Source organism: Coenobita brevimanus, chromosome 55 (assembly GCF_032717465.1).
Source record: "Coenobita brevimanus isolate Jiangsu-jjx chromosome 55, ASM3271746v2, whole genome shotgun sequence".
NCBI classification, from domain to species: Eukaryota; Metazoa; Arthropoda; class Malacostraca; order Decapoda; family Coenobitidae; genus Coenobita; species Coenobita brevimanus.
In genome coordinates, this window is record NC_137008.1 from 34,075,800 (window position 1) to 34,102,082 (window position 26,283).

The 26,283-nt window shown below is 43.7% G+C and overlaps 1 protein-coding gene across 1 annotated transcript in view; it reads right to left on the reverse strand.

Annotated features, from left to right (window-relative positions):
• HUWE1 (HECT, UBA and WWE domain containing E3 ubiquitin protein ligase 1) overlaps positions 1–26,283 on the reverse strand; it is a 1,134,422-nt gene that overhangs the window by 848,968 nt on the left and 259,171 nt on the right. Inside the window, exon 18 of the mRNA XM_080273518.1 lies at positions 25,403–25,679. Within this exon, the coding sequence (XP_080129644.1) occupies positions 25,403–25,679 (277 nt within the window). The remainder of the gene's footprint in view (positions 1–25,402; positions 25,680–26,283) is intronic.

A 26,283-nucleotide genomic window follows, 5' to 3' on the forward strand; every position in this document is an offset into this window, starting at 1 on the left:
TCCCTCTCCCTCCCTCCACCTCACCCACATACACCCTCTTAGTCAGTCTTTCATTCTCCATTCTCTCCACATGTCCAAACCACCTCAGTGTATTTCTCCTAATCTTTTCAACCACATCCACACCTACCCCACAACGTTCCTTCACGTCTTCATTCGTCAACCTGTCCCTCCACGTCACTCCACATGCTCCTCTCAAGTAACTCATTTCCACTGCTCTCGCTCTTGACTTGTTCCCCTCTTGCAAGGTCCACGCCTCGCTTCCATACGTCAGGGTAGGGATCACAATACCATCATGCAGTGACTTCTTAACTTCCATACTCACCTCCCTATTTCTCATCACTGCTTTCAGTGTACCAACAACCTTGCTTCCCTGCTGTACCCTTTCACGTACTTCATCCCCCAAAGTTCCATCCTTACTCATCACACTACCCAAGTACTTGAATGCACTCACATTCTCCATATCCTCACCATCCAACCTCACTGCACACTCTGTGACTTCATTCCTCTCAAACACCATAACTTTACTTTTGTTTACAATAACTTTCAGCTTCCTCCTCCTACACACTGTCCCAAATTCATTCACCAAACCTTGCAACTCCCATTCATCTTCACTCAACAATACTGTATCATCAGCAAACAGCAACACCGGAAGCCTCCAAATCTAACCCTCATTCATTAGGGCCACCCCCACATCCACTGCCCTACCTTGCACCTCCTTTACAACCCCATCCATATATATATTAAACAGCCATGGGGACATCACACACCCCTGTTTCAGTCCCACATTGAGATCAAAGAACTCACTCAGCTCACCATCCACTCTCACCGTAGCCCTAGCTCCCTCGTACATACTCTTCACAGCACTCAACAATTTCCCCTCCACTCCATATATTCTTAATACCTTCCCCATACCTTGCCTATCTATTCTGTCATAAGCTTTCTCCAAGTCCATGAAGGCAGCATACACTTTCCTTCCCTTCTCTAGATACTTCTCCACTAAACATCTTAGAACAAATATCTGATCTACACACCCTTTTCCCTTCCTAAATCCCCCTTGTTCTTCTCCAACTAGCTCCTCTGAGATATGCCTAACCCTATCAATGAGTATTCTACCATATATTTTATCAGTCACACTAAGAAGGCAAATACCCCTATGGTTACCATATACTTCTCTCTCCCCTTTTCCTTTGTACAGAGGAACAATTATACCTGATTTCCAGTCCTCTGGAACCCTTCCCTCTTCCAAAGCCAATCTACACAACTTCCATATCCACTTCACAACAGTCTCACCCCCATACCTAAGCATTTCACCACACACTCCATCAATTCCTGGGGCCTTTCCCAGCTTAATCTTCTTCATCGCTTCCACTACTTCCGACCTACTGATCTCTTCCTCCCTCCTCTCATCTCTTCTTCTCCCAGCCATTCCCCAACCACTTATACTCACACTGCTCTCACTCTCTACATTCAACAAATCCTCAAAGTGCTCCTTCCATCTCCTCAATTTCTCTCTCTTCTCCACCAACAATCTATTATTCCTATCTTTCATTCCCCTACTATTTCCCCTTTCACACTGCCTTACTTTCTTTACCTCCTTCCAAAACAATTTCTTACTCTCCCTCCATTTCACACTCAGATTCCTCCCAAACTCTTCATCCACTTTCTTCTTACTCTCCTTCACCAGTCTCTTAACCTCCCTTCTCCTGCTCACATATACCTCTCTCTTCTCTCTCTCATCTTCTCCCCTACCTCTACTCGCCAACCATTCACCATATGCCTTCTTCTTTTGTTCCACAGCTCGTTTCACCTCATCATTCCACCATGCTGTCCCTTGCACACCCTTGCATCTCCTCCTCACTCCACAAACCGCCTCACACGCTGCGCTTATCTCTTCCGTGAATATCTTACATACGTCTTCCACCCCTTCCATCTGCTCTAGCTCATACCTTCCCAAGCTTTCTTACACTATGCTCTTATACTCTGTCATTTTCTCACTATCTTGCAATTTCTCCACTCTTCTCACAGGAGCTGCTTCCTCCTGTCTTCCCCTTCGTCTCCTCAACCACTTTCTTTGCAGCTCTACCTTGGCCATCACTAAGTGATGGTCCGAGACTCCATTAATTAAGATGGAAAAATAGGAGAAGGGAAGGACAGGGAGGAGGAGTATTTGTAAGGAGAGTGGAAAGCTTACAAGAGGATGAGAAAAAGGCAGAGTATAAGAGAGAAGTGGAAGAACGATTGGGCAAGTATGAATTGGAGCAGATGGAGGACGTGGAAGGTGTGTGCAGGATATTCACAGAAGAAATATGTGCAGCATGTGATGTGGTGTGTGGGATGAAGAGAAGATGGAGGGGGGTGCAAGGAACAGCTTGGTGGAATGAATAAATGAGACAGGCTGTGGCACAAAAGAAAAAAGCATACAAAGAATGGATGAGAAATATGGACGTGGAAGAAGTTGAGAGGCGGAAGAGAGAGTTATGTGTAAAAAGAAAGAGAGAGGTGAAAAAATTAGTAAGAGAGAGTAAGAAGAGAGTGGATGAGGAATTTGGAAGGAACTTGAGTGTAAATTGGAGGGACTGTTAGAAAATGTTCTGGAAAGAGGTGAAAAGAGTAAGACAGGGTGGAAGTGAAGTTAGCAGGGGAATGAAAGATAAGAATGGTAGATTACTAGTGGAAAAGGGAGAAAAAGTGAGCAGATGGAGAGAACACTTTAAGGAACTGTTGAACATACAGGATGGAAGTAATGCGAGTATAGGTGGCTGGGGAATGGCTGGGAGGAGGAAGGAGGTGAGAAGACAGGAAGAAATCAGTAGGATAGAAGTTGTGGAAGCAATGAAGAAAGTTAAATCGGGGAAAGCCCCAGGAATTGATGGAGTGTGTGGTGAAATGCTGAAGCATGGGGGAGAGATTGTAGTACAATGGATGTGGAAAATGTGCAGATTGGCCTAGGAGGAAGGTAGAGTCCCGGAGGATTGGAAGTCAGGTATAATTATTCCCTTGTACAAAGGAAATGGTGAAAAAGAAGTGTGTGGTAATCACAGGGGCATCTGTCTTCTTAGTATAATAGGAAAAGTGCATGATAGGATACTTACTGACAGAGTTAGAGAAAGAACAGAGGAATTAGTTGGAGAAGAACAGGGAGGCTTCAGGAAGGGAAGAGGTTGTGTAGATCAGATATTCATTCTTAGATCTTTAGTGGAAAAGTTTCTAGAGAAGGGAAAGAAGTTGTATGCAGCTTTCATGGATATGTAGAAAGCATATGACAGAGTGGATAGACAAGGATTGTGGAAAGTATTAAGAATATATGGAGTAGATGGGAGGTTGTTGAATGCTGTGAAGAGTATGTATGATGGTGCTAAGGCAGCAGTGCGTGTGGGTGGTGAACTGAGTGAATTTTTCTCTTTGAAGGTTGGGTTGAAACAGGGATGTGTCATGTCTCCATGGTTGTTCAATCTGTACATGGATGGGGTGATAAAAGAGGTACAAGGTAGGGTAGTGGATGTTAGAGTGGCCCTGGTGAGAGAGGGTTGTGTTTGGAAACTCCCTGTACTGTTGTTTGCTGATGATACTGTGTTGTTGAGTGAAGACGAAGGAGAGCTGCAAGGCTTGGTGGATGAGTTTGGAAGTGTGTGTAAGAAACGAAATCTAAATGTGAATGTAGGGAAGAGTAAAGTGATGGTCTTTGAGAGAGGTGCAGTCAGTGAATGTACAGTGACGTTGGATGGTAAGGAATTGGAAAATGTGAGCACAGTACATTTAAGTATTTGGGTAGTGTGATGAGTAAGGATGGAGGTTTGGAGGGTGTAGTGCTTGAAAGGGTACAGCAGGGAAGAAAGGTTGCTGGTTCTTTGAAAGCAGTGATAAGAAGCAAGGAAGTGAGCATGGAAGTGAAAAAGTTATATACTACATGACAGTATTGTGATACCAACTCTAACATATGGAAGTGAAGCTTGGATGTTGCTGGAAGGACACAAGTCAAGAGTGAGAGCAGTGGAAATGAGTTATTCAAGAGGAGCCTGTGGAGTCACATGGAGAGACAGGCTGACAAATGAGGATATAAAGGAGCGTTGTGGTGTGGGTGTGGATGTGGATGTGATAGGAAGTGTTAGGAGGAATACACTGAGGTGGTTTGGCCATGTGGAGAGGATGGAGGGTGAAAGACTGACGAAGAGAGTGTATGTGAGTGAGGTGGAGGGGGTAAGAGGGAGGGGGAGGCCGAGGATGAGATGGAGGGATGGGGTGGAGAGGTATATGAGAGAGGGGTGTGTGAGTTGGAAGCAGGGTGATATGGAGGCAATTTGTTTATGGCCACCCCGAATGGGATTGTGGCGTCTGGCAATAGATAGATAGATAAATAGATAGATAGTAAAAGTGCCCACTTCAGTTGTTTTCTGCCCCAAAACAAGTGTTTTGATCCAGCATGCCCAAATTTGCATCAGATGGCTACTTTCAGATGCAGCCAGTGGCTGACTTGGATAGATAGTCAAGTTTGGTGTGGAGTGGTTGGATGCATGGAGTACCTGTACTATGAAAATGCAACCTGGTTTAGGCAATGCATTCAAGGTCAAAACTATGATGATAGTAAGTTGGAGTTCCGTACTAATTTTACCTATTTTCACATCCTTTTTTTTCTTTTTAAATATTTTATCTGTATAAGGCACTATAAACACTTGCATAAGGCATAATAAACACTCATGCTGCACATGGTCACATTAGTTATGGTAAATCACACGTTTCTTATATTTTCCTTACATTACATGTACTGTACTTGATTTTATAATTTACTTCTATTTGCTTACATTTACTTATATTACTTTCATTATATACACTATTTATGCATCATTATTAGTTAGTTCATCATGTGGAAGTTCCCCACCTTTGGAAGTTGGGAGTAAGTATGATATCTTTGGCAGCATAGCATCACCCAGATTTGTGTCACATGGCTATTTTCAGACACCATCAGTGGCTGATGTGGACAGATAGTCCATTTTGATCTGAAGTGGGTGGATGAATGGAGTACCTATGGCATGAAAATGCAACCTGGTGTATGTAAAGTGGTCACAGTCAAAACTATGATGGAAAATTGTGGTTCCGTGCTAATTTTAAGTATTTCCGCATTCACTTTTTCTCTGAATGTTGTAGGTAAGGTGTATGGTAGAATGTTAATTAAGAGAGTTAGAGAGGGTACAGAGGGAGTGATTGGTGATGAACAGTGTGGCTTTAGGACAAGGAGGGGATGCGTGGATCAGGTGTCTGCTGTGAGACAGGTGTGTGAAAAGTATTTAGTGAAAAGTAAGGATGTGTTCTGGGCGTAAACGGATTTAGAGAAAGCGTATGATAGAATTGACAGGGAGGCTTTGTGGACTGTTTTAAGATTATATGGATTTGATGGTAGGAGTGAAAAGTTTTTAAGTAAATAGCAGACCATGTGTAAGAGTGGGAAATACTATGAGTGATTGGTTTCCCGTGAGAGTGGGGCTGCAGTGGGGATGCAAGATGTTGCCTTGGTTGTTTAATATTTATATGGATGGTGTTGTAAGGGAGGTGAATGCAAGAGTGTTAGGTGAAGGTCTGAGTCTGGTGAATGTTGATGGCAGAGAGTGGAAACAGTTGCTGTTTGCAGATGATACTGCACTGGTGGCTGATTCAGAGAAGAGATTGAGACAGTTGGTAGAGGAGCTTAGAAGGGTGTGTGAAAGGAGGAAATTGAAAGTAAATAAGTGTAAAGGGATGAAGTGTACGAGGTTGATAGATGGTAGGAGGATGAATATACTTTTGTATGGTGAGTTGCTTGAGGAGGTAGAGTGTTTTGAGTATTTAGGGTTACATTTGCTGTGGATGGAAGAATAGATGCAGAAGTGAAGTTTAGAATGAATGAAGTAGGAAAGGTGCTGGGAGAAATGAAAAAAGTGTTTAAATGTCGTTCGCTTAGAATGGATGTACTGTAAAGAGAAGGCTGTATGAGGGTGTTGTGGTACTGAATGCGTTATATGGGGCTGAGACATGGAATATAGGTGAAGCAGAGAGGAAAAGTTTGCATGTAATGGAGATGAGGCGTCTGAGGAGGATATGTGGAGTGAAACGTATGGATTGAGTGAGAAATGACGAAGTGCGAAGGAGAACAGAAGTTGTTTGGGAGATGGCTGGTAGAGTTGAGCAGAGGGTGTTGCGATGGTTTGGGCATATGGAGAGAATGGATAATGCGCGACTGGTGAAAAAGATAACTAGATCTGATGTAAGATGTGTAAGGCTGAAAGAAAGACCACGAATAGAATGGATGGACAGTGTGAAGAGTCCTGGATGCGAGAGGAATGTCTGTTGAGCAAGGATGAGTGGCTGTGCATGATAGAAATGAATGGAGAGAAAGTGTGAATGAATAAATGATGACGCAGCCCTGAGGGGATATTCTCCCGCATTTTGTCGAATCAGCTGATCAGGTCAGTTGCGGGAAAGGGGATGGGTCCATTATGATGTGGCAGGGGTAAACCAGCTCTGCTGTCGGGCCCTGGTGCGGATGTCACTGACTGCACTTTGCAGCTGACCCTCGTGTGCTGTGGTGCGGTGAGGATTTGTCCCTTCTCCCCTTTGGGGCTAAGGTGCGAATGAATTTGTTTGAGTGGATGACTACATTGGGAGTGTCATCCTGTCTCAGCTACCTCCCTTTCCTTGGGGGAAGAGGCCTAGGTACACAAATAGACAGACAGATTTTTTCTTATATATATAATATTGATGCAGTATAAGGCATGAGAGGGGAGGAGGGGTGTCTGTTATCCCATTTTCTGTCACACGAAGGACGGGCTCAAATAATTTCATGCAAATGTGAAGAAAACCATGTCCGTATATATATATGGACTCAGCCTTTTAGGGTACTATGAATTACAGTAGTCTGCATATATACGGACTCGGCAATTTTGTCACTATTGGTCTGTCCATATATGTACGGACATGGCACGGAACTGGTAAAGCGAGTCCTCCCTCTCACCACCTTTATAAATCGGAATCATATTTGCTATTTTTCATTCAGTAGGTAGCTCCCCACTTTCTATAGAAAACCTAATAGGCCTGTCGAACTGGTCAGCACATTCTTTCAAGATCCAACCAGCTATTTCATCTGGTCCCATTGCCTTTCACACATCTGTATCCTTCATCAACTGAAGTATCTCATTTCTCTCAACTACTACTGTTCCCAATTTCAGGAGTTGCATCCCCCAGATTCCCCCTTCTTAAATAACTAAATCATGTCAAACGTTTCGGGGAGCCTCGGAGGACCCAATACCTGCCGAGGGCCCCAACCATATGGGCTGCAATGGCTATGTGGAATGTTTAAGGTGCACATAAGGAAAACAAGAGAGTGGAAGTGGTGAGCATGTTCAAGAGTGTGAGATAAGCCACGATAGCATTGTATGAAACAAAGATGAAAGGGTGTGAAGTGGAGGAGTGGGAGGGTGAAAAATGTGTAAGGTCGGGAATGATTGGGCGAGGAAGATGCAAGGAAAGAGTTGCTTTGTTGATCAATGAAAAGTGGCAGAGTGGAATGAAAGCCTACAAATATGTCAGCTCGAGATGTATGTACAGTACATCAAATTCAAGTCTGAGAAGGTGAAAGTGGCAGTGATTGTTGTGTGTGCACCGTGTATGACAAGAGTGAGACAGAGAAAGGCAGGTTTTGGGACGAGCTGGATGAAATAGTGAGAGAAATGCCCAGAAGTAAGAAAGTGTTTCTAATGGGTAACATGAATGGGAGAGCAGGCACTGATCCTGTGAATGATATAATGGGTAATAATGAATCACCTGGAGAGAACGATAATGGGAGGGAGCTGAGGGACATGTCAGGAAAGGAGGGTGTTCATTTGTAATTCTTATTTCAAACAAAGTTGTACATAAATATACGTGGTATAGAGGGAATGGAGATTGTGCTGAAAGAAGCCTGACTGATTACATGATCACAGAGAAATTGATGCTGGGAAGTGTTGTTGATACGAGGGCAGTGAGAGGATGATGTGGAGGTCTGTCAGATCATATTATTGTGGTATACAAGATCAAGGAGAGGAGTGAGGTGGACCAAGAGAAAGAGGAACAGTCAGGGAGACAGACTGAAAGTCAAGAAGCTGAGGATCATAGAAATGGCAGATGAATACAAAGCCAAAGTAGGGGAGGAGTTCCAATCAGTGAATTGGAATGAAATGGATCTGGACAGCTTGTGGAATGCATATAAGGATTGCTTAGATAGGAATGCCAAAATGGTGAGTGGTATGGCAGAGTAACAACAAAAAAGAAAGGTACAGCATGGTGGGATGAAGAGGCTAACCCGGTCCATGCTGGTGTCTTTGTCAGCTTTTGTGCCTAGATTGCCGAGGGTCTGGGCAGTAAAGTTACCAAGAATGCTGGCCATTCTCTTTCTCTATTTTTTTTTTTTTTTTATGAATACAACTGAAAAGTGATCAAAATAAGCCTAGTGAAAGTAAAAATGCTCACTTTGGCTGTTTTCCACCCGAAAAAAAGTGTTTGGGTCCAGCACGCCAAGATTTGCATCAGATGGCTACTTCCAGATGCCACCAGCGGCTGATGTGGATAGATAGTCCAATTTGGTGTGGGGTGGGTGGATGCATATAGTACTTGTAGCATGAAAATGCAACCTGGTTTACAAAATGCGGCCACAGTCGAAACTATGATGGGAAGTTGGGGTTCCATGCTAATTTTCGTATTTTCACATCCATTTGTTTTTATTATTACATTACCATAAAGCACTATAAACCCATGCACAAAGCACAATAAACACTCATGTTGCACACAGTCACATTAGTTACGGTAAACCACACGTTTCATACGTTATTTTCCTTACATTACTTGATTTTATAATTTACTTCTATCTGCTTACATTTACTGTACTTATATTACTTTCATTATACAGTATTTACGGATCACTATCAGTTATTTCATCACTTGGAAGGTTTCAAACTCAGAAGCACATTATCTTTGGCAGCGCTGCGTGACCCAGATTTGTATCACATGGCTACTTTCAGATATTGTCAGTGGGTAAGGTGGATAGATAGTCCCTTTTTTTGTGAAGAGGGTTGATGCATGGAGTACTTCTGGCAATGAAACGCAACCTGGTGTGTGTAATGCGGCCACAGTCAAAACTATGATATTGAGAAGTTGGGCTTCCGTGCTGATTTTATGTATTTTCACATTCTTCAACTTGTTTTGTTGTTTTGTTAAATATTATATTGGTATACGGCATGTGAGAGGTGGAGGGGTGACTGTCATCCCATTTTCTGTCACACAATAAAGACAGACTCAAATAATTTTGCCCAACTGTGAACAAAACCATGTCCGTATACACACAGGCTCAGCAATTTAGGGTACTATGACTTAGTCCGTATACATACCGACTCAGCAATTTCGATACTATTGGTCTGTCCATATATATACATATATATACAGACACAGCAGGGAACAGGTTAAAAGAGTGATAGAGGAAAAGAGGAAAGAGTGGCTAGAGTGAATACAGGACAGGGGTTTAGTTGAAATAAGAAATGAATCTGTTGAATGCAAGAAGCATAAGAAGAGACTGGTGAAGAGGAAAATGAGGGAGGTAAATGACAATCTTGTGAAAAAAATTGAAGAAAATTGCTGCAAAATTAATGCAAATTACCCTGAAAATAACAACTTACTCTGGAAGGAAGTGCGGAAATGTAGAAGTGACAATGGAAAGAAATGTGAAAGTGTAAAGGATGTTGGTGGTAGAAAATTAACCCATAGGGATGAAGTAAGGACCAGATGGAAAGAATATTTAGAAAGGCTATTGAATACGAATGGAGGGAGCAAAGCGACTGTTAACATGACTGGTTTTGTGGGTGTACAGAGAAGGAATGCAGTACCAGGACACATGACACTAGCAGAGGTGAAGAACGCTGAAAAGCATCTGAAACACTGGAAAGCAGATGTGGTTTATGAGGTGTATGCAGTGATAATTAAGTGTACTGTAGTGGAGGGAGTGGAATGAAGTGCCTGTTGGAGATATGTAATAACGCATGGATGGGTGAAACTGTGCCAGCAGAGTGGAAAATGGCAGTGATTGTACCTCCGTAAAAAAATAAATAAATAAATAAAGGTGAGAGAAATGAGTACAAGAATTATCATGGCATAAGTGTACTGAGTGTTGTGGGGAAGGTATATGGAAGAATTATTACAGAGAAAGTAAGACAGATATCAGAAATCCTTGTCAGTGATGAACAGGGTGACTTCAGAAATGGCAGAGGATGTGTGGATCAAATATTTACAGTATGACAGATGGCAGAGAAGGCTTGTGAGAAGGGCTATAAGGTGTTTATAGCATTTATGGATCTGAAAAAAGCATATGACAAAGTAGAAAGAGAAGGATTGTGGCAGGTTTTGTGCCATTACAGTGTAGATGATAAGTTGCTTGGTCCGTCTAGAGTTTTAATGATGTTGTTTATGGCATTTATGGATCTGGAAAAAGCATACGACAAAGTAGACAGAGAAGGATTGTGGGAGGTTTTGCACCTTTATGGTGTAGATGATAAGTTGCTTGGTGCCGTCTAGAGTTTTTATGATGGTAGTGAGGCATGTGTAAATGGGCATCTAAGTGAAAGGTTCACATTCAATGTGGGCATGGAACAAGGTTGTGTGATGTCTCCATGCTTGTTCAATATATATAAACAGATGGGGTGATGAGAGAAGTAAAAACACAAGTAATGGAGAGGGGGATGATGTTGGTAATGAATGGTGATGGATGGAATATCTCAAATTTGTCGTATGCTGATGCAAAAATTTTAAGATCTATTATCACGTAAAGAAATGCAAAGAGACATTACCAGACACTTCGAATGGCATACGGCGCACTCCCACACAATCCAAACTTACACAGGGCGAATTACCTACAATCCGAGGTCAACCCAGAAAATACTTATTTTTACCGAATGCAAATTCTGCAAATTCCTGACACGAGAATCGGCTGTATGATTCCAAGGCAAAAATGGACTTCCCGCCATTACTATGAGTGTCGGGCTGGACAGTGTGAGTCAGTCACATGAAGCCAGGTGGTTGGCAACGTGTCAGATTCAAAATGGCGGGCAGCTGGCCAGCTATCTGCATGCCATATACCCACTTTCCTGGGTAAACAGATACTTCTCCTCCATACTGCTGCGAGAACACATGCTGTACCTCGCATCCTGTGGTCCATTTTAGCATCATAGCAGTACCCATCTGTTCATCATGGTCTCAGCGGTTGATTTTGAAGGCTTTATGGCATCTCCAGGAGACCTCAGTGAGAGTGACAACAGGGCGCCCCGCCCCAAAGGGCAAGAGTAGAGGTCCCGAGTCTTGGATACCCACCCCCCTACCTTCGTAACAAGCCCCCAGAAGTCACTTAAATACAGGTACAGTACCCTCGCGTCCAACACGGTAATATTGTCATGCATGGGTCACGTGTTGGACCAAAAACGTGTTGGACTAACAATAGAGCATATGGGGAAAAATAAATTATGTCAGCAACCCTAGGAAAAGTCACCCTAAATATCTACCATATACCTATACATATATTGGTACTATTGTAATTATAATAAATGGTACTGTGCTATGAATGATAACTAACCTTTTAGGATAATGTTGGTGGGCTTGCTGGGAATGGAAGGTGGTATCCAAGGCTGTAGGTAGTCCTCCTGGGTCCCCAGAGGATGACTGCTGGCGTCACTAGCGGGTAATGGCTGTTGCTACTCCTCAACCTCCCTCATAAATCTTTCGAAATCACACTCAGAATCACTATCTTCGTCCACAGCCATGGAAGGTCCTGCTTCTGCCTGTCCTAGCACTCTGTAATCCTCGGCAAAGAGCATGCTTCTCACTCTGTTGCCAGAGCCCCATCTCGTGACTGTGGAAAGTGATTGCTGTCGCTGACTCAGTAGAGAATAAGGAGAGGCAACTTTGTTTATAAACTGGTACACACGCCGATGAGAAGGGTTTCAAAACGATTGATAATTATTTTAAAATATTAATATGTATTCAGTGTCAGGCTAAATATTCAATGCTGTAGTACGATACATTCTCTGTCGAGTCGCCTGGGTTTTGGTCACACTGCTTTGCCCATCGTATCCTCGGCAGGAATCCATCCAGATGAATTCCAAATGCCCATGGGATCGTCGGCAATTTTACCACGTTACCGTTCCGATTTACCATCGTATCCTCGGCAAACCTGGTATGAAGTGCCGTGTGATAGCCTTCGGCTGCCAGGATCTTGTCTTGGTTTTTTATTATGGTCCTCACGTTCGCTTCATTCATGTCGTAGGCCTTGGCAATGTCAACTTTCCTCTCCCCTTTCTTCTTCCTCTCGATGCTTTCTAGCTTGCTGGCCTGAGGGAGGTGCCGACGCTTCTTGGGGTTCTCAGAAGGCTTCCTAGGCATCGTGAGCAGGGTAAAATGTAGTAACAAGGGCAGAAAATGCAGCGAGAAAAAAGCACCTTCCAATGCGAATTATGCGACTGAGTGGCGCTGTGGCGGGAGAAATTTAAACAAAACATCACGTGACACCAGAAGCGTTTTTAATTGGGCGGCATCACGATCATGTAACGATAGCAGGCGGGGAAGGCTACTTGATCAGAAGTTTTCATTGGCTATCATCATCATGGAAATCTCCAGTATGACCTTGTTGGACTGGGGGTGATCGTGCTAGAGTTGAACTCTGTGGATTTCGCCCACTTCTCGGAGCTCTGTGCGTGTTATGCTAACACACTCGTGTTGCAGTAATTAAATAGTATTAAATAATACTAATTATTTGCTCTCCGTGCTGGACGTGAATCGTGCTGGACTAAAGCGTGTTGGACGCGAGGGTACTGTATATGGTGTTCTATTTGTTGTTTTATTTGTGGGTCCAACTAAAGTACTATTAGACTAAGTATTAGTAGGGCAGAGTAGGCTGGAAGGGGACCCAAAGACCAAGCCCTGGGTGGGCTGTCCACCAAATACCATTTTTCCCATAGGTTCTTTGGTTCACACAATGTGAAATTGTAGAATGCGAGGGTTTCTGTAAAGGTGCACTGTACAAATTGGAAGATGGAGTTTAATGCAAAAAATGCCACGTGATGCAATTTAGGAAAAGTAACATGAGACCCACATGGGAACATAAATTGGGAAATCCCAAACTACAAAAATACTGAAACAGAAAAGGATCTTGGGATAATTGTCAACATAAAGCTTTCGTCTGAAGACCACACAAATGACAGGGTGATGAAGCTTCATGTTTATTAGCTAATATGAAAACAGCCTTTATAGATATATACATGAGGACACATTAAAGAAAATAATTAAAACTTATATCAGATTAACTCTTGAATACACAGCAAAAGTTTGGTCCCCTCATTTAATAACAAACAAGATTAAAATTGAGAAAATGCCGAGAGCAAGGGCAAAATGGGTCCCAAGCATGAAAGACTTGAAGTTATGATGAAAAACTAAAAGGAATCTCCCATTATCGGAGGAAAGAACAACAGGAGATATGACACAGCTTTATAAATATGTACCAAATATGGAAGTCACTGAAGGAAAACCATGCTGCACTGGTGACCAGGAGATGAAGACATCATAGAACAAAATTACGGAAGACAATAAGAGATAAGGATGTGAGGAAGCACAGTTTTCCAGTAAGATCTACTGACCCATGGAACGACCTGCTGGACAAGTTGTATTTGCTAAAAATAGTCATAAGTTTAAATAATGATGATTAAAGACAATTACTGCAGTAAAGTTAGGCTCCTTTCCCTTTCCACACAGAAATGACCAAACCCCATGTCCAGTCAGAAGGAATGATAATTTACCAAACTGCCTCTATGACCCCACATAATCCCAGATCATGGCTCTGCCCACAGCTTTTATCAGTTTCACAGGGATGTCACATAACACCAGCTGTCTTACCACTTTACATCCTACATAATAACATTCCTTTACAGTTACACTGCAAAGACACATCTGCCAAGTCACACCTACACACAGTGCACACCTACCATTTACAGCACCTCTGACACCATTACACCTAATGTATATGAATTTGTTGCAAATACCAAATTACTTTAATACCGTATTACTTAAACTAAGTTGTTTCTAATACCCTTCCTACAGCAAGCACATGGCCACTCACTACCTGACTCAATCCTACCAGCCACTTAAGTGATCACAACTTTCATTCATGATAACTTGAAGACATTGAGTCCATTCCATTCCTCTACTTTTATATCAATCTATAGGCAGACGACTTAATCCTGTAAAGAGTAGGCACAAACAAATCGCCTCCATGTCGCCCTGTCCCCTGCCATTTCACTGCCTTTCTCCCCACTCACACCCCCCATCTCCCATGTACCTCTCCACTCCATCTCTTCATCCCATCCTCAGTCTCCCCTTCCCTCTCCCCCCATCCACCACACTCACATCCACTCTCCTCATTAGTCCTTCGCTTTCCATCCTCTCCACATGGCCAAACCACCTCAATGTATTTCTTGTAATGCTTTCTATCAAATCCACTTCCACACCACAATGCTCCTTCACTTTCTCATTTGTCCATTGGTCTCTGCATGTAACTCCATGTGCTACTCTCAAATAACTCATTTTCACTGCTCTCACTATTGACTTGTGTCCTTCCAACATGGTCCAAGCTTTGCTTCTATACATTAAAGTTAGTATCACAATACTATCATGCAGCACCTTTTTTATTTCCATGCTCACTTCCTTATCTCTTATCACTTTCAAGAAACAAGCAACTTTTCTTCCCTGTTGAACCCATTCAAGCACTTCTTCTAAATTTCCATCCTTACTCACCCCACTGCCCAAGTACTTAAATGCACTCACATTTTCCATTTCCCCACCATCCAGCCTCACTGTGTATTCAGTGACTTCATTTTTCTTTACTCTCTGGCCTCCCTCCCCTTCACTGCAGCCAACAGTTAGCCATCAAAATACAAATCCCAAGGGTGGTCAGTTTCAGTCTCTCGACAGTATCTCAAGCATTACAATGTTGCATGGCTTAACAAAGATCTCTGGTGCACTCCTACATTTACAGGGAATTTGCACAGTTCACCACTCTCTGTCACTTGGGTTTGCATCCTCATATAATACCACAACCATTCTGACATGCTACTTCAGCATTCAATATCCTCAATGTTCAATAACTACCACCTCTCCCAGTACAGTACTCAGATACAGTTCCAGGTAAACAAAACCTCGGCACAGTACTCGATTCTTGTGTAAGAACTTTTCTGGAGCTCTCTAACAATACTGCATCAGTGGTACCTCTGCTGCACACGAAATTAAATTTCATCTCGTTAATAATCATTTTCTCCCTAATCATACATTCAAGAACACTTCCCATGACACTCATTTTCTGATCCAGCAGTTTAGGTCCCTTCAAATGATCCAATCAACAGCATTACATTTTTATAAATGTTCAAAGTAACAATCTTCAACCAACTGTTTGCTACATGGTGGTCATTTACAACAGCACTTAATTTATTAACTCACTGAGTGTACAGTGAAGGTGGATGAGAAAGAAATGGAAAATGTGAGTGTGTTTAAGTACTTGGGTGGTGTGATGAGTAAGGATGGAAGTTTGGAGGGTAAAGTGCTTGAAAAGGTACAACAAGGAAGAAAGGTTGCTGGTTCCTTCATAAGAAACGGGGAAGTGTGCACGGAAGTGAAAAGGTTACTGCATGACAGTACTGTGATACCAACTCTAATGTATGGAAGTGAAGCTTGGACCTTGTTGGAGGGCCACAAGTCAAGAGTGAGAGCAGTGGAAATTAGTTATCTGAAAGGAGCATGTGGAGTCACATGCAGAGACTGACAAATAAGAAATTGAAGGACCATTGGGGAGTGGATGTAGATGTGATAGGATGCATTAGGAGAAACACACAGAGGTAGTTTGCACATGCGGAGAGGACCTTTTTTTTTTTTTTTTTTTTTTTTGCAATGCGAGGAAGAAGGAACTAAAGGCCGCGAGCCAGCAATTATTGTTCCTTCCAGGAGAAAAACATAAGACAAGAAAGAGCCAAATTCAAAATCCGATCATTTCGAGATGCCTGGACACACTGAGTTTGAAAGACTGAAGATCATAGGAAGCAGGAAATACAGACAGAGGGAGACAGTTCCAGAATTCACCTGTTACATAAATGAAGGACTGGGAGTAACTGATAACTCTTGAATTAGAGAGTTGGACAGAAAAGGGATGAGAGTTTGCTGCTAGACAGGTGCTACGCACCTGTCGTAGAGGTGGAGTAATGCATGCAAACAGTTCAGAGGAACAGCGACCATTGAAGCAGCGACAGAAAAGAGATGAAGATGCAACAGTGCGACGAAGAGACAGAGGTTGAAGGGAGTCAGTAAGAGGAGGAGAGTTAATGAGATGAAAAGCCTTTGACTCCACCCAATTGAGAAGAGCTGTATGTGGGGAGCATCCCCACACAAGAGAGTTGTACTCCACACAGAGGCGGATATAACTCCTGTATAGAGTCAAGAGTCGTGCAGGGGTAAAGAAGGAATGGAGTCGGCTTAGCGCACCTAATCTCTTGGAAGCAGATTTTACAAGAGATGTAATATGATCTTTCCAAGATAAGTCCCGAGTAAATGAAACCCCAAGCATGTTCAACGATGATGCAGGACTAAGCTGAATATTATTAAACATTAGTGGGTATACCTGTGGAAGATTTTGTCGGGTTGACAGGTGTAAAAACTGAGTCTTTGATGCATTAAAAACAACAAGATTATTTATACCCCAGTCAAAGATACGAGCCAAGTCAGACATTAGGTATGCCACAGTCTCATCCCTTGTCTGCCGAAGTAACTGCTGAGATGGACATTGCGGGAACCGAATGGAAAGGTGAAGGGTGGAGTCATCAACATATGAGTGGATAGGGTTAGATGTACAGTTTAGAAGGTCAATGATGAATAAAAGGGAGAGAGTTGGTGATAGGACAGAACACTGAGGAACACCACTGTTGATATATCTAGGAGAAGAACAATGGTTGTCTACAACAGCAGCTACAGAACGACCAGAAAGGATGATAGAGATGAAGGCAGAGATAGAAGGATAGAAACCATATGAAGGCAGTTTGGAAATTAAAGATTTATGCCACACTCGATCGAAAGCCTTTGAGGTGTCAAGTGCTATTGCAAAGCTTTTGCCAAAGTCCCGAAAGGAGGATGACCAGGAGTCTGAAAGGTAAGTAAGAAGATCGCCAGTGGAGCGTCCCTGATGGAACCCATACTGACGATCAGAAAGAACGTTGTGATAGGAAATATGTTTTAAAATTTTTCTATTAAGAATTGACTAAAAAACTTTTGAGATACAGGATGTTAAAGCAGCTGAACCATAGTTAGAGGGTTGGGAATGGTCACCCATCTATGGGACTGGCTGAATGACAGCAAACTTCCAGCAAGAAGGAAAGGTACAAGTTGGCAGACAAAGGCGAAAGAGTTTGCCTATGCAGGGTGTAAGCACAGAAGCACAGTTCTTGAGAACAACAGGAGAGACTCCATCAGGCCCATATGCCTTATTAGTATTGAGACCTGTGATGGCAGAAAAATACATCAGCTGAAGAAATTTTAATGTCAGCTATGAGGAAGTCAGAGGGGGAAAGTGATGTAGGAACAGCACTGGAGTCGTATAAAGTGGATTTGGGAGAGAAAGTCTGAGCGAAGAGATCTGCTTTATCAGTAGAAGAAACACCTACAGAGCCATCTGAATAGAAAAGAGGAGGGAAGGATGATGAGGTAAACTTGTTAGAAAGGTTTTTGGCAAGGTGCCATAAGGAGCAGGAAGAATTTGAGTTGGAGATTTGACAGCATTTAGTACTGATGAAATTAATTTTAGCAGGGCGAAGAATAGACTTAGCACGGTTACGGGCAGAAGCACATAAAAGATGTGATTCAGGGGTGGGTTGGCTCAGGTACCTTTTAAAGGCCCTCTCCTTGTTGTGGACAGCATTAGAACAAGCGTGATTAAACCAAGGGTTTCTTGCATTAGCCAAAGGATATGAGAAAGGAACGTATCCTTCCATGCCTGAGAGAATAACCTCTGTAATGCGCAAGGCACACTCAGATGGCTCTCTGCCATGGAAGCAATGATCATTCTAGGGAAAATCAAAGAAGTACTGCCTGAAGGCCTCCCAATCAGCAGCTCCAAAGTGCCACAGACGACGTTTCTTGAGGGTCCACAGGCCGTACCTGAGCAATAGGACAGGTTAAGGTGATAAGGTTGTGATCGGAGAAGCCAAACAGAGATTAAACATTAACAGCGTAAGCAGAAGGATTAGTTGTAAGGAGGAGGTCAAGTATGTTCCAGCTCTCTCCAAGACGGTCAGGGATACGGGTAGGGAGCTGTACAAGCTGCTCTAGGTCATTAAGGATAGAAAAAGTGTAGGCTAGTTCACCAGGTGGATCAATGAAAAGAGAGGAGAGCCAAATGTAGTGATGAACATTGAAATCTCCTAAAATGGAGATTTCACAGAAAGGAGAAAAGGATAGAATGTGTTCCATCATAGAAGTAATATTGTCAAAGAATTTTTGACAGTCAGTTGAATTGGGAGATAAGTAAACAGCGCAGATATATTTAGTCAGAGAATGACAGGAAAGCCGAAGCCAGAGTGTAGAGAATTCAGAAGAATCAAGTTCAGGAACAGGAGAGCAAGATAAGTCGTTGTATACATATACACAACAGCCACCTTTGGGTTTGAAATGAGCATAGAGAAAATAGGAGGATACAGAAAAGGGTCTGCTGTCAGTTGCCTCAGACAGCTGAGTCTCTGTTAGAAAAAGAAGGTGAGGTTTAGAGGAGGAGAGGTGGTGCTCAACAGAGCGAAAGTTAGAGAAAAGGCCGCAAATGTTGCATAAATGAAGAAGAAGAGAGTCAGACAGTGGTTCCAGGTAGCTTGAGTCATCACCGGGAGAGAGGCGGAAGGCGGGGGCATTTATGGTCCCCTCTCCCCCAGGGACTCCAAGGCCACGTATTTTGCTACCATGATTTTTTTTAAATTTTGAAAAAGGAAGTGTAGTGTGTACTGTGCATGTAGTTTGGTGTTGCTAGTTAGAGAAACTTGTATTGGAGAGCATGCTGGCCAACTCTCTGTGGTCCTGAGACACTGAAAAAATTCAGCAAAGGGGGATGGTCGGGACCTAGTCCCGAGGGCTGATGAAACGGGAGCTCCAGCTCTCCCTGTCTTCAGCTTTCCATCCACCTTGGGAGTACTGCCCTGCTCGACTGGTGCTACAGTCTACTGACATGTGAAAAGCTGATAAGGAGAGTATATGTGAGTAAGGTGGAGGGGGGGAGAGGGAGGGGGAGGCCAATGATGAGATGGAGGCACGGAGTGGAGACATACATAAAAGAAGGGGGTGTGAGCTGGGAGCTGGGCAGTGAAATGGCAGGGGACAGGGTGACATGGAGGCAATTTGTTTGTGGTCACCCCTCACGGAATTAAGGCATCTAGCAACAGCTAGTCAGGTCAGGTGCGGGTAAGGGGATGGGTCTGTTATGATGTGGCAGGGGTAAACCAGTTCTGCTGTCGGGCCCTGCTGCGGATGTCACTGATTGCATTGCCCAGTTGACCCTTGTGCGGTGTGGTGCGGTGAGGATCTGTCCGTTCTCCCCTTTGGGGCTAAGATGCAAATGAATGTGTTTGAATGGATGAGTAAATGGAGAGTGAGTCGTCCTGTCTCGGCTACCTCCCTTTCCTTGGGGGAAGCAGCCTAGGTATATAGATAGATAGATAGCAACAGAGATAGACAGAGTTATTAACCTCACTCCCATACCCCCAAACACTCAATATTCTGATTATCATACCAAACAAACAAAAGATCACTCTGTGGCCAAGGACGAAATGCAGGTTCAAATAAGGAATTGTTGACCATAGAGAATGAAAGTATAAGTGGCTGGGGAATGGCTGGAAGAAGAAGGGAGGTGAGAAGACAAGAAGAAATCAGTAGGATAGAATTGTGGATCCAATGAAGAAAGTTAAAATGGGGACAACCCCAGGAACTGATGGATAGTGTGGTGAAATGCTGAAGCATGGAGGAGAGATAGTAGCAGAATGGATGTGGAAGATGTGCAGATTGGCTGGGAGGATGGTAGAGTCCCGAAGGATTGGAAATCTGGTATAACTATTCCCTTACACAAAAGGAAAAGGGGAAAAAGAAGTGTGTGTTAATTACAGGAGCATTTGTCTTCGTAGTGTAATAGGAAAAGTATGTGGTAGGCTACTTATTGACAGAGTTAGGAAAATGACAGAGGAAATAGTTGGAGAAGAACAGGGAGGTTTTAGGAAGGGAAAAGGTTTGGTAGATCAGATATATTCATTCTTAGATCTTTACTAGGAAAGTTTCTAGAGAAGGGAAAGAAGTTGTATGCGGCCTTCATGGATTTGGAGAAAGCATGTGACAGGGTGGATAGACAAGATTATGGAAAGTATTAAGAATATATGGAGTAGATTGGATGTTGTTGAGGGCCTTGATGAGTAGTGAATTTTTACATTTCACACAACGTATCCCACTACATTACAGGGGTTGGCGCCAGCAAAGGCATGCAGCCAGAAAACTTTGCCCCCGCTACCTAGTGGCAGACTTCTGGGGGGAGGCGTGACGGGGGTTCCGCCGGCATAGATCGTGGGTCCAAGGCGAGATGGAGCTCAGGCCTGTGCTAGAGGGTACAGGGCATTGCGGTTCCTAGGCTGCCGCTTCCGCCCAATAGAGAGGGGCCCGAACCTGGGAGTAGCGCTCCAGGAGGCTGCCCTATCAGTGGGTGTATAATGCCAGGATAGTTGCAGTGCCAAGGCGCGCTTGGAGGGTGTTCCTGCAGCTGTCCTGGCAGGGTGCCCCGAGGCCACTACCACAGCCACTGGTAAGCTAAGGGTCCCAGATCCATTGCCTGGACCTGGGACACTGCAGTGAGTGGAGCCTGTGATATGTCTATCCCCCTTTACTAATACTGAATATGACAAAAAACAAGAAAACGTTTCAAAGCGAGTCTGAGGACAGTAAATCACCCAGGGGGATGAGGGTGGGTTCATGGAATGTGGGAAGTTTGAGGGGAAGAGCGGGGGAAGTCGTTGATGCATTCAGTAGGAGGTGGGTGGATGTGGCGTGTTTGCAGGAAGTCCGGTACAGGGGTGGATCAGCCAGAAAGATTGTTGGGAAGGACTGTTGCTATAAGTTGTTTTGGCAAGGGGGGACAGACGGATATGGAGGTGTTGGTGTGATGGTTGCGGAGAAATGGGTGGAATATGTTATGAATGTTATGAGAGTAAGCGATAGGATATTGATAGTGAAAATTCTGTTCGGTAAAAGGATAGCTGCGATTATATCGGCATATGCTAAACAGCCAGGATGGGATGAAGCATAGAAAGATATATTTTGGGATGCTTTAATACATGTAGTGGGTGGTATGGGGGATGAGGAGATAGTGATTTTGGGAGGGGACTTAAATGGTCATGTAGGTGAAGCAGCACAAGGTTATGAAGGTGTGCATGGGGGATGTGCGTATGGTATAAGGAATGCAGAGGAGGAAAGGATACTCGAGTTTGGGGAGGCAACGGACATGATTGTGTGCAACATATATTTTAGGAAAAGAGACAGTAGGTTAATTACGTATGAGTCGGGGGGAAATAGCAGTCAGATAGATTATTTTCTGGTTAGGAAAGCCGATAGGAGGCTAGTGAGAGATGGTAAAGTTATAGGAAGTGAGGAGTGTGTGCAGCAGCACAAACTACTGATTTGTGATATAGTGCTTAAAGAATGAGTGATGAAAAAGAGGACTTATGTATCTAGGAGGAAAAAATGGAAGCTGAAAAACCAAGTAGTAAGGGATGCCTTCTATAGCGAGTTGAGGAGAGTGGTGGCTTAACAGGGAGCTGTAGACAGAGGCGTTAATGAACAGTACAGAGCCCTCAAGAACAATCTCTTGAGAGTTACTGATGTAACATGCAGTTGGACAAGAGGACCACCAAGACATAAAGTAACTAGGTGGTGGGGTAAGGGTATAGAAGCTACAGTTAAGGAGAAAAGAAGGCTTTTCCGGGAATGGAAGAAGGGTGGTAGCAAAGAGGAATATTTGGCTGCCAAGCGTAGGGCTAGGAGAGAGGTATACAGGGCAAAGTCCGAGTCACAGAGACAATTACTTGATAACCTAAATCATGGGGAAAGGAAAAATATGATATTTAGGGTGGCAGGTCAGGTGAAGAGGGATAATCGGGATATTATAGGTGAGCAGTGTGTAAAGAATGATGAAGGAAGGGTAGTGGTGAACAGTGAGGATATTAAAGATGCATGGAGAGAGCATTATAACCGGTTGTTGAATGAGGAGTTTGACTGGGACAGGGAAGGTTTGGAGCCAGCAGATCCAGTGTCTGGCCCTTGGCCATTGATACTGCTACTGTGAGTGAGGCAATAGGCAGGATGAAGGCGGGGAAGGCAGCAGGTGTGTCTGGGTTGACTGCCGAAATGTTGAAGGTCTCAGGCGATATAGGAGCGAAGTTATTCACTGACCTGATAAATAGGATTATTTATGAGTGTGTTGTCCCAGATGATTGGCTGAAGAGTGTCATTGCAAATGTGTATAAAGGGAAGGCTGATGCCCTGGAAAGAGGAAATTATAGAGGTATAAAGCTTTTAGATCAGATAATGAAGGTAATGGGGAGAGGTTTAAGAAGGTATGATTAGAGAAATAATGAATATTGATGAGATGCAGTTTGGGTTTATGCCAGGTAGGGGGACCACTGATGCCATATTCATTGTTCGACAGCTTCAGGAAAAATATATTGGTAAGAGAAGGGATCTTTATTTTGTCATTGTTGATTTGGAAAAAGTCTTTGACAGAGTCCCTAGAGAGGTGGTGAAGTGGGCAATGAGAAAGCTTGGCTTGGAGGAGTGGCTAGTTAGGGTGGTTATGGCTATGTATGTGGGTGCTCACACCCAGGTAAGAGTGAATGGAGATTTGAGTGATGGGCTTTTCGTGAATGTTGGTGTGCATGAGGGGTCAGTTTTGAGTCCAATGTTGTTTATCATGGTACTTGAAGCCCTTTCACGTGACTTTAGAAACGGACTTCATTGGGAGTTGTTGTATGCTGATGATTTGGTGTTGATTGCAGAGAACGAAATGGAGGCGGAGGAAAGGTTTAGGAGATGGAGAGATGGTATGGGGCACAAGGGCTTAAGGGTAAATGCAGATAAAACAAAAGTAATTATATCTAGGGTTGGTGACGGTACTGTCAAAGACGAGGGAGAGTGACCATGTGCAGTTTGCCACAAGGGCGTGGGAAGTAATTCCATCTTGTGCGGTGTTTGTGATAAATGGGTGCATAAGAGATGTAGTGGTATCAGAGGTAGACTGCGAGATAATGCTGATTTTATGTGTACGGCATGTTGGGGAGAGCAGGTGGAGATTGTCATATGTGAAAGAATTGAATTTGCTGATGAATCTCTTGAGTGTGTGGAAGAGTTTTGTTACTTGGGAGACATGTTGTGTGCTGGAGGTGGGGATGGTGCTAGCTCTGTGGCTAGGGTGAGAAGTGGTTGGAAGAAATTCAGGGAGCTCTTGCCTCTCCCGACATTGAGAGGACTCTCCCTATGTGCTAAGGGGTCTTTGTATGCAGCATGTGTTGGGAGTGTAATGCTGTATGGTAGTGAGACCTGGGCAGTGAAGGAGGAGGATATTCACAGACTCAGACATACAGAAATGACAATGATTAGGTGGATGTGTAGTGCATCCCTGTGTCCAAGGTCTGGGGGGGCTGGGTTCATGATGGAAGAGTTGAGAGGTAGGATGGGACTGAAGTGTATTGGTGTTGTGATGAGGAGAGGTAGATTTAGATGGTTTGGACATGTGGAGAGGATGGGGGATGGTAACTGGGTGAGGAAGGTGAGAAGTGTTAATATTGAGGGTGGGGTTAAGAGGGGTAGACTGAGAAAGACATGGGACAAGGTCATTAAGTGTGACCTCAGGGTTAAGGGACTGAACAAGGAGGCTGCAATGGATCATGCAGCATGGAGAGCCGCCATTAGGTGACCAAGGCCGACGCATGCAAGCATGTTGGAGCCTTTAAAAACGAAAACGAAAACGAACGATGAGTAAGGATGGATGTTTAGAGGGTGAAGTGCTTGAAAGGGTACAATAGGGAAGAAAGGTTGCTGGTTCCTTGAAAGCAGTGATAAGAAACAGGGAAGTCAGCATGGAAGTGAAAAAGCTACTAAATGACAATATTGTGATACCAGCTCTAATGTATGGACGTGAAGCATGACCTTGTTGGAGGGACACAAGTCAAGAGTGAGAGCAGTGGAAATGAGTTATTTGAAAGGAGCATGTGGAGTCACATGGAAAGACAGACTGACAAGTAAGGAAGTGAAGGAGCATTGTGGTGTGGACGTGATAGGATGCATTATAAGAAACACACTGAGGTGGTTTGGCCATGTGGAGAGGATGGAGAGTGAAAGACTGATGAGGAGAGTGTGAGGGGGAGGCAAAGGATGAGATGGAGGGATGGAGTGGAGAGGCATATGAGAGAGGGGGGCGTGAGCTGGGAGCAGGGCAATGAAATGGTGGGGGACAGGGCAACATGGAGGCGATTTGTTTGTGGCCACCCCTTACAGGATTAAGGCATCTGGCAATAAACAAATAGACTCATTCCCATTCCTGACCTGTCAAACTCTAGTCAGCATGCAACTGTAATGCTGTCTCCATGCATCCTAACCACAAACAACCGCCCTAATTTGATGCATCTTTTCTGTCCATACCACTAACTACCACCCTACCCTCCATGCATCCTTTCTATCCTCACCACTAACAACTACTCTATACCCTCAATGCATCCTTTCTATCCTCATCACTACCCCCTACCCTCCATGCATCCTTTCTGTCCTCATCACTGACTACCTAAACTCTAACCTTGATGCATCCTTTCTATCCTCATCACTAACTACTACCATACTCTCAATGCATCCTTTCTATACTGACCACCAATTACAACCCTTCCCACAATGCATACTTTCTATCCTCACCACTAACTAGTACAGTACCCTACCCTCAATGCATCCTTTCTATCCTCTCCATAAACTACCATCCTAACCTTGTTGCATTCTTTCTATCCAACTGTTCAATGTAACAATAATTTATCCTGGCAAAAGTTAAACTAACCTGATCAACAACAGGAACTCCTACTAGTAAAAACATTAATTTCGACACTTCGATGGATCTCTCCAAAGCTGCAAGATGGGGATGGGTGAGGAAGGGGGGGGGGGGGATGAATCAATCCTCATGCCGACATGGTTAATGAAAAGATATTCTAACTCCTGCACCTCAAAGCCTTGGGGGGGAAAAAAAAAAATCCCCTAAATACTACCAAATATGCAGGAGTACCTTTGAGCCCATGTGATGTGTAGAAATAATGCAGCATGAGGTGGTATGGCATCTTCTTGTCATCAAACAGCATAGGGTTGGTGAATCTGACTGAACAGATGAGGAAGGTAAGGCGGAACTTGGGAACAGGTGAGGATGGTGGAGGGGTCCAGGAAAGACCAGCATGAAGAAGATTGGCCAAAGCTGACGCCACTGCCCGAGCCGATGCTGATGGAGGCGTCACCGGAGTGGCTACCTGCTGCCCACGACGCTGGCGTAGAGGTGAACCCACACAAAGCTGAACAAACAAAAATTAACCAAAAACTGATACACCCCTTCAATGCAATGATATAAATCTTATTCTTGCTACCACCAGACAATGATCTGCATGAGGAATGAGTTTTTCAAACTGAAGTGTTTAGATGTAGACTCATATAACAATTTCAAGTAACTTTGCCTACATTGCATTAAACAGTCTAGTGGTAGCCTGATGAAAATAAAAATAAATTAAAAGATACTGCCTAGCTTTGGGGATTACAGATCCCGTGAAATGAATTATCTAATGACATATAAAGAAAAACACACTCATATGTATCCTACAGTCCATACTACTAACTTTCTCTCCTGAAAACAGCCATAGACACACTAAATGCATATTATCACCCCACACATGCACTGGCCTAGAAGCCTACATATGGTGGTGCTTTGCACCCTGGGTACAGCTGCAGCATCCACATAGGAGCTATATCTCCTCACATTTTCCTGCACCTTGCCATGGCAAGGACCCTGGTGAGAAACTGTCCATCACAAGGGTGTGCTGTTGTAAGAACTCTACTTAACCTATAGGATGGCCTCCAACAAGCAGCTGATTAACCCTCTCCAACTCTTTTGACGCAACCTGT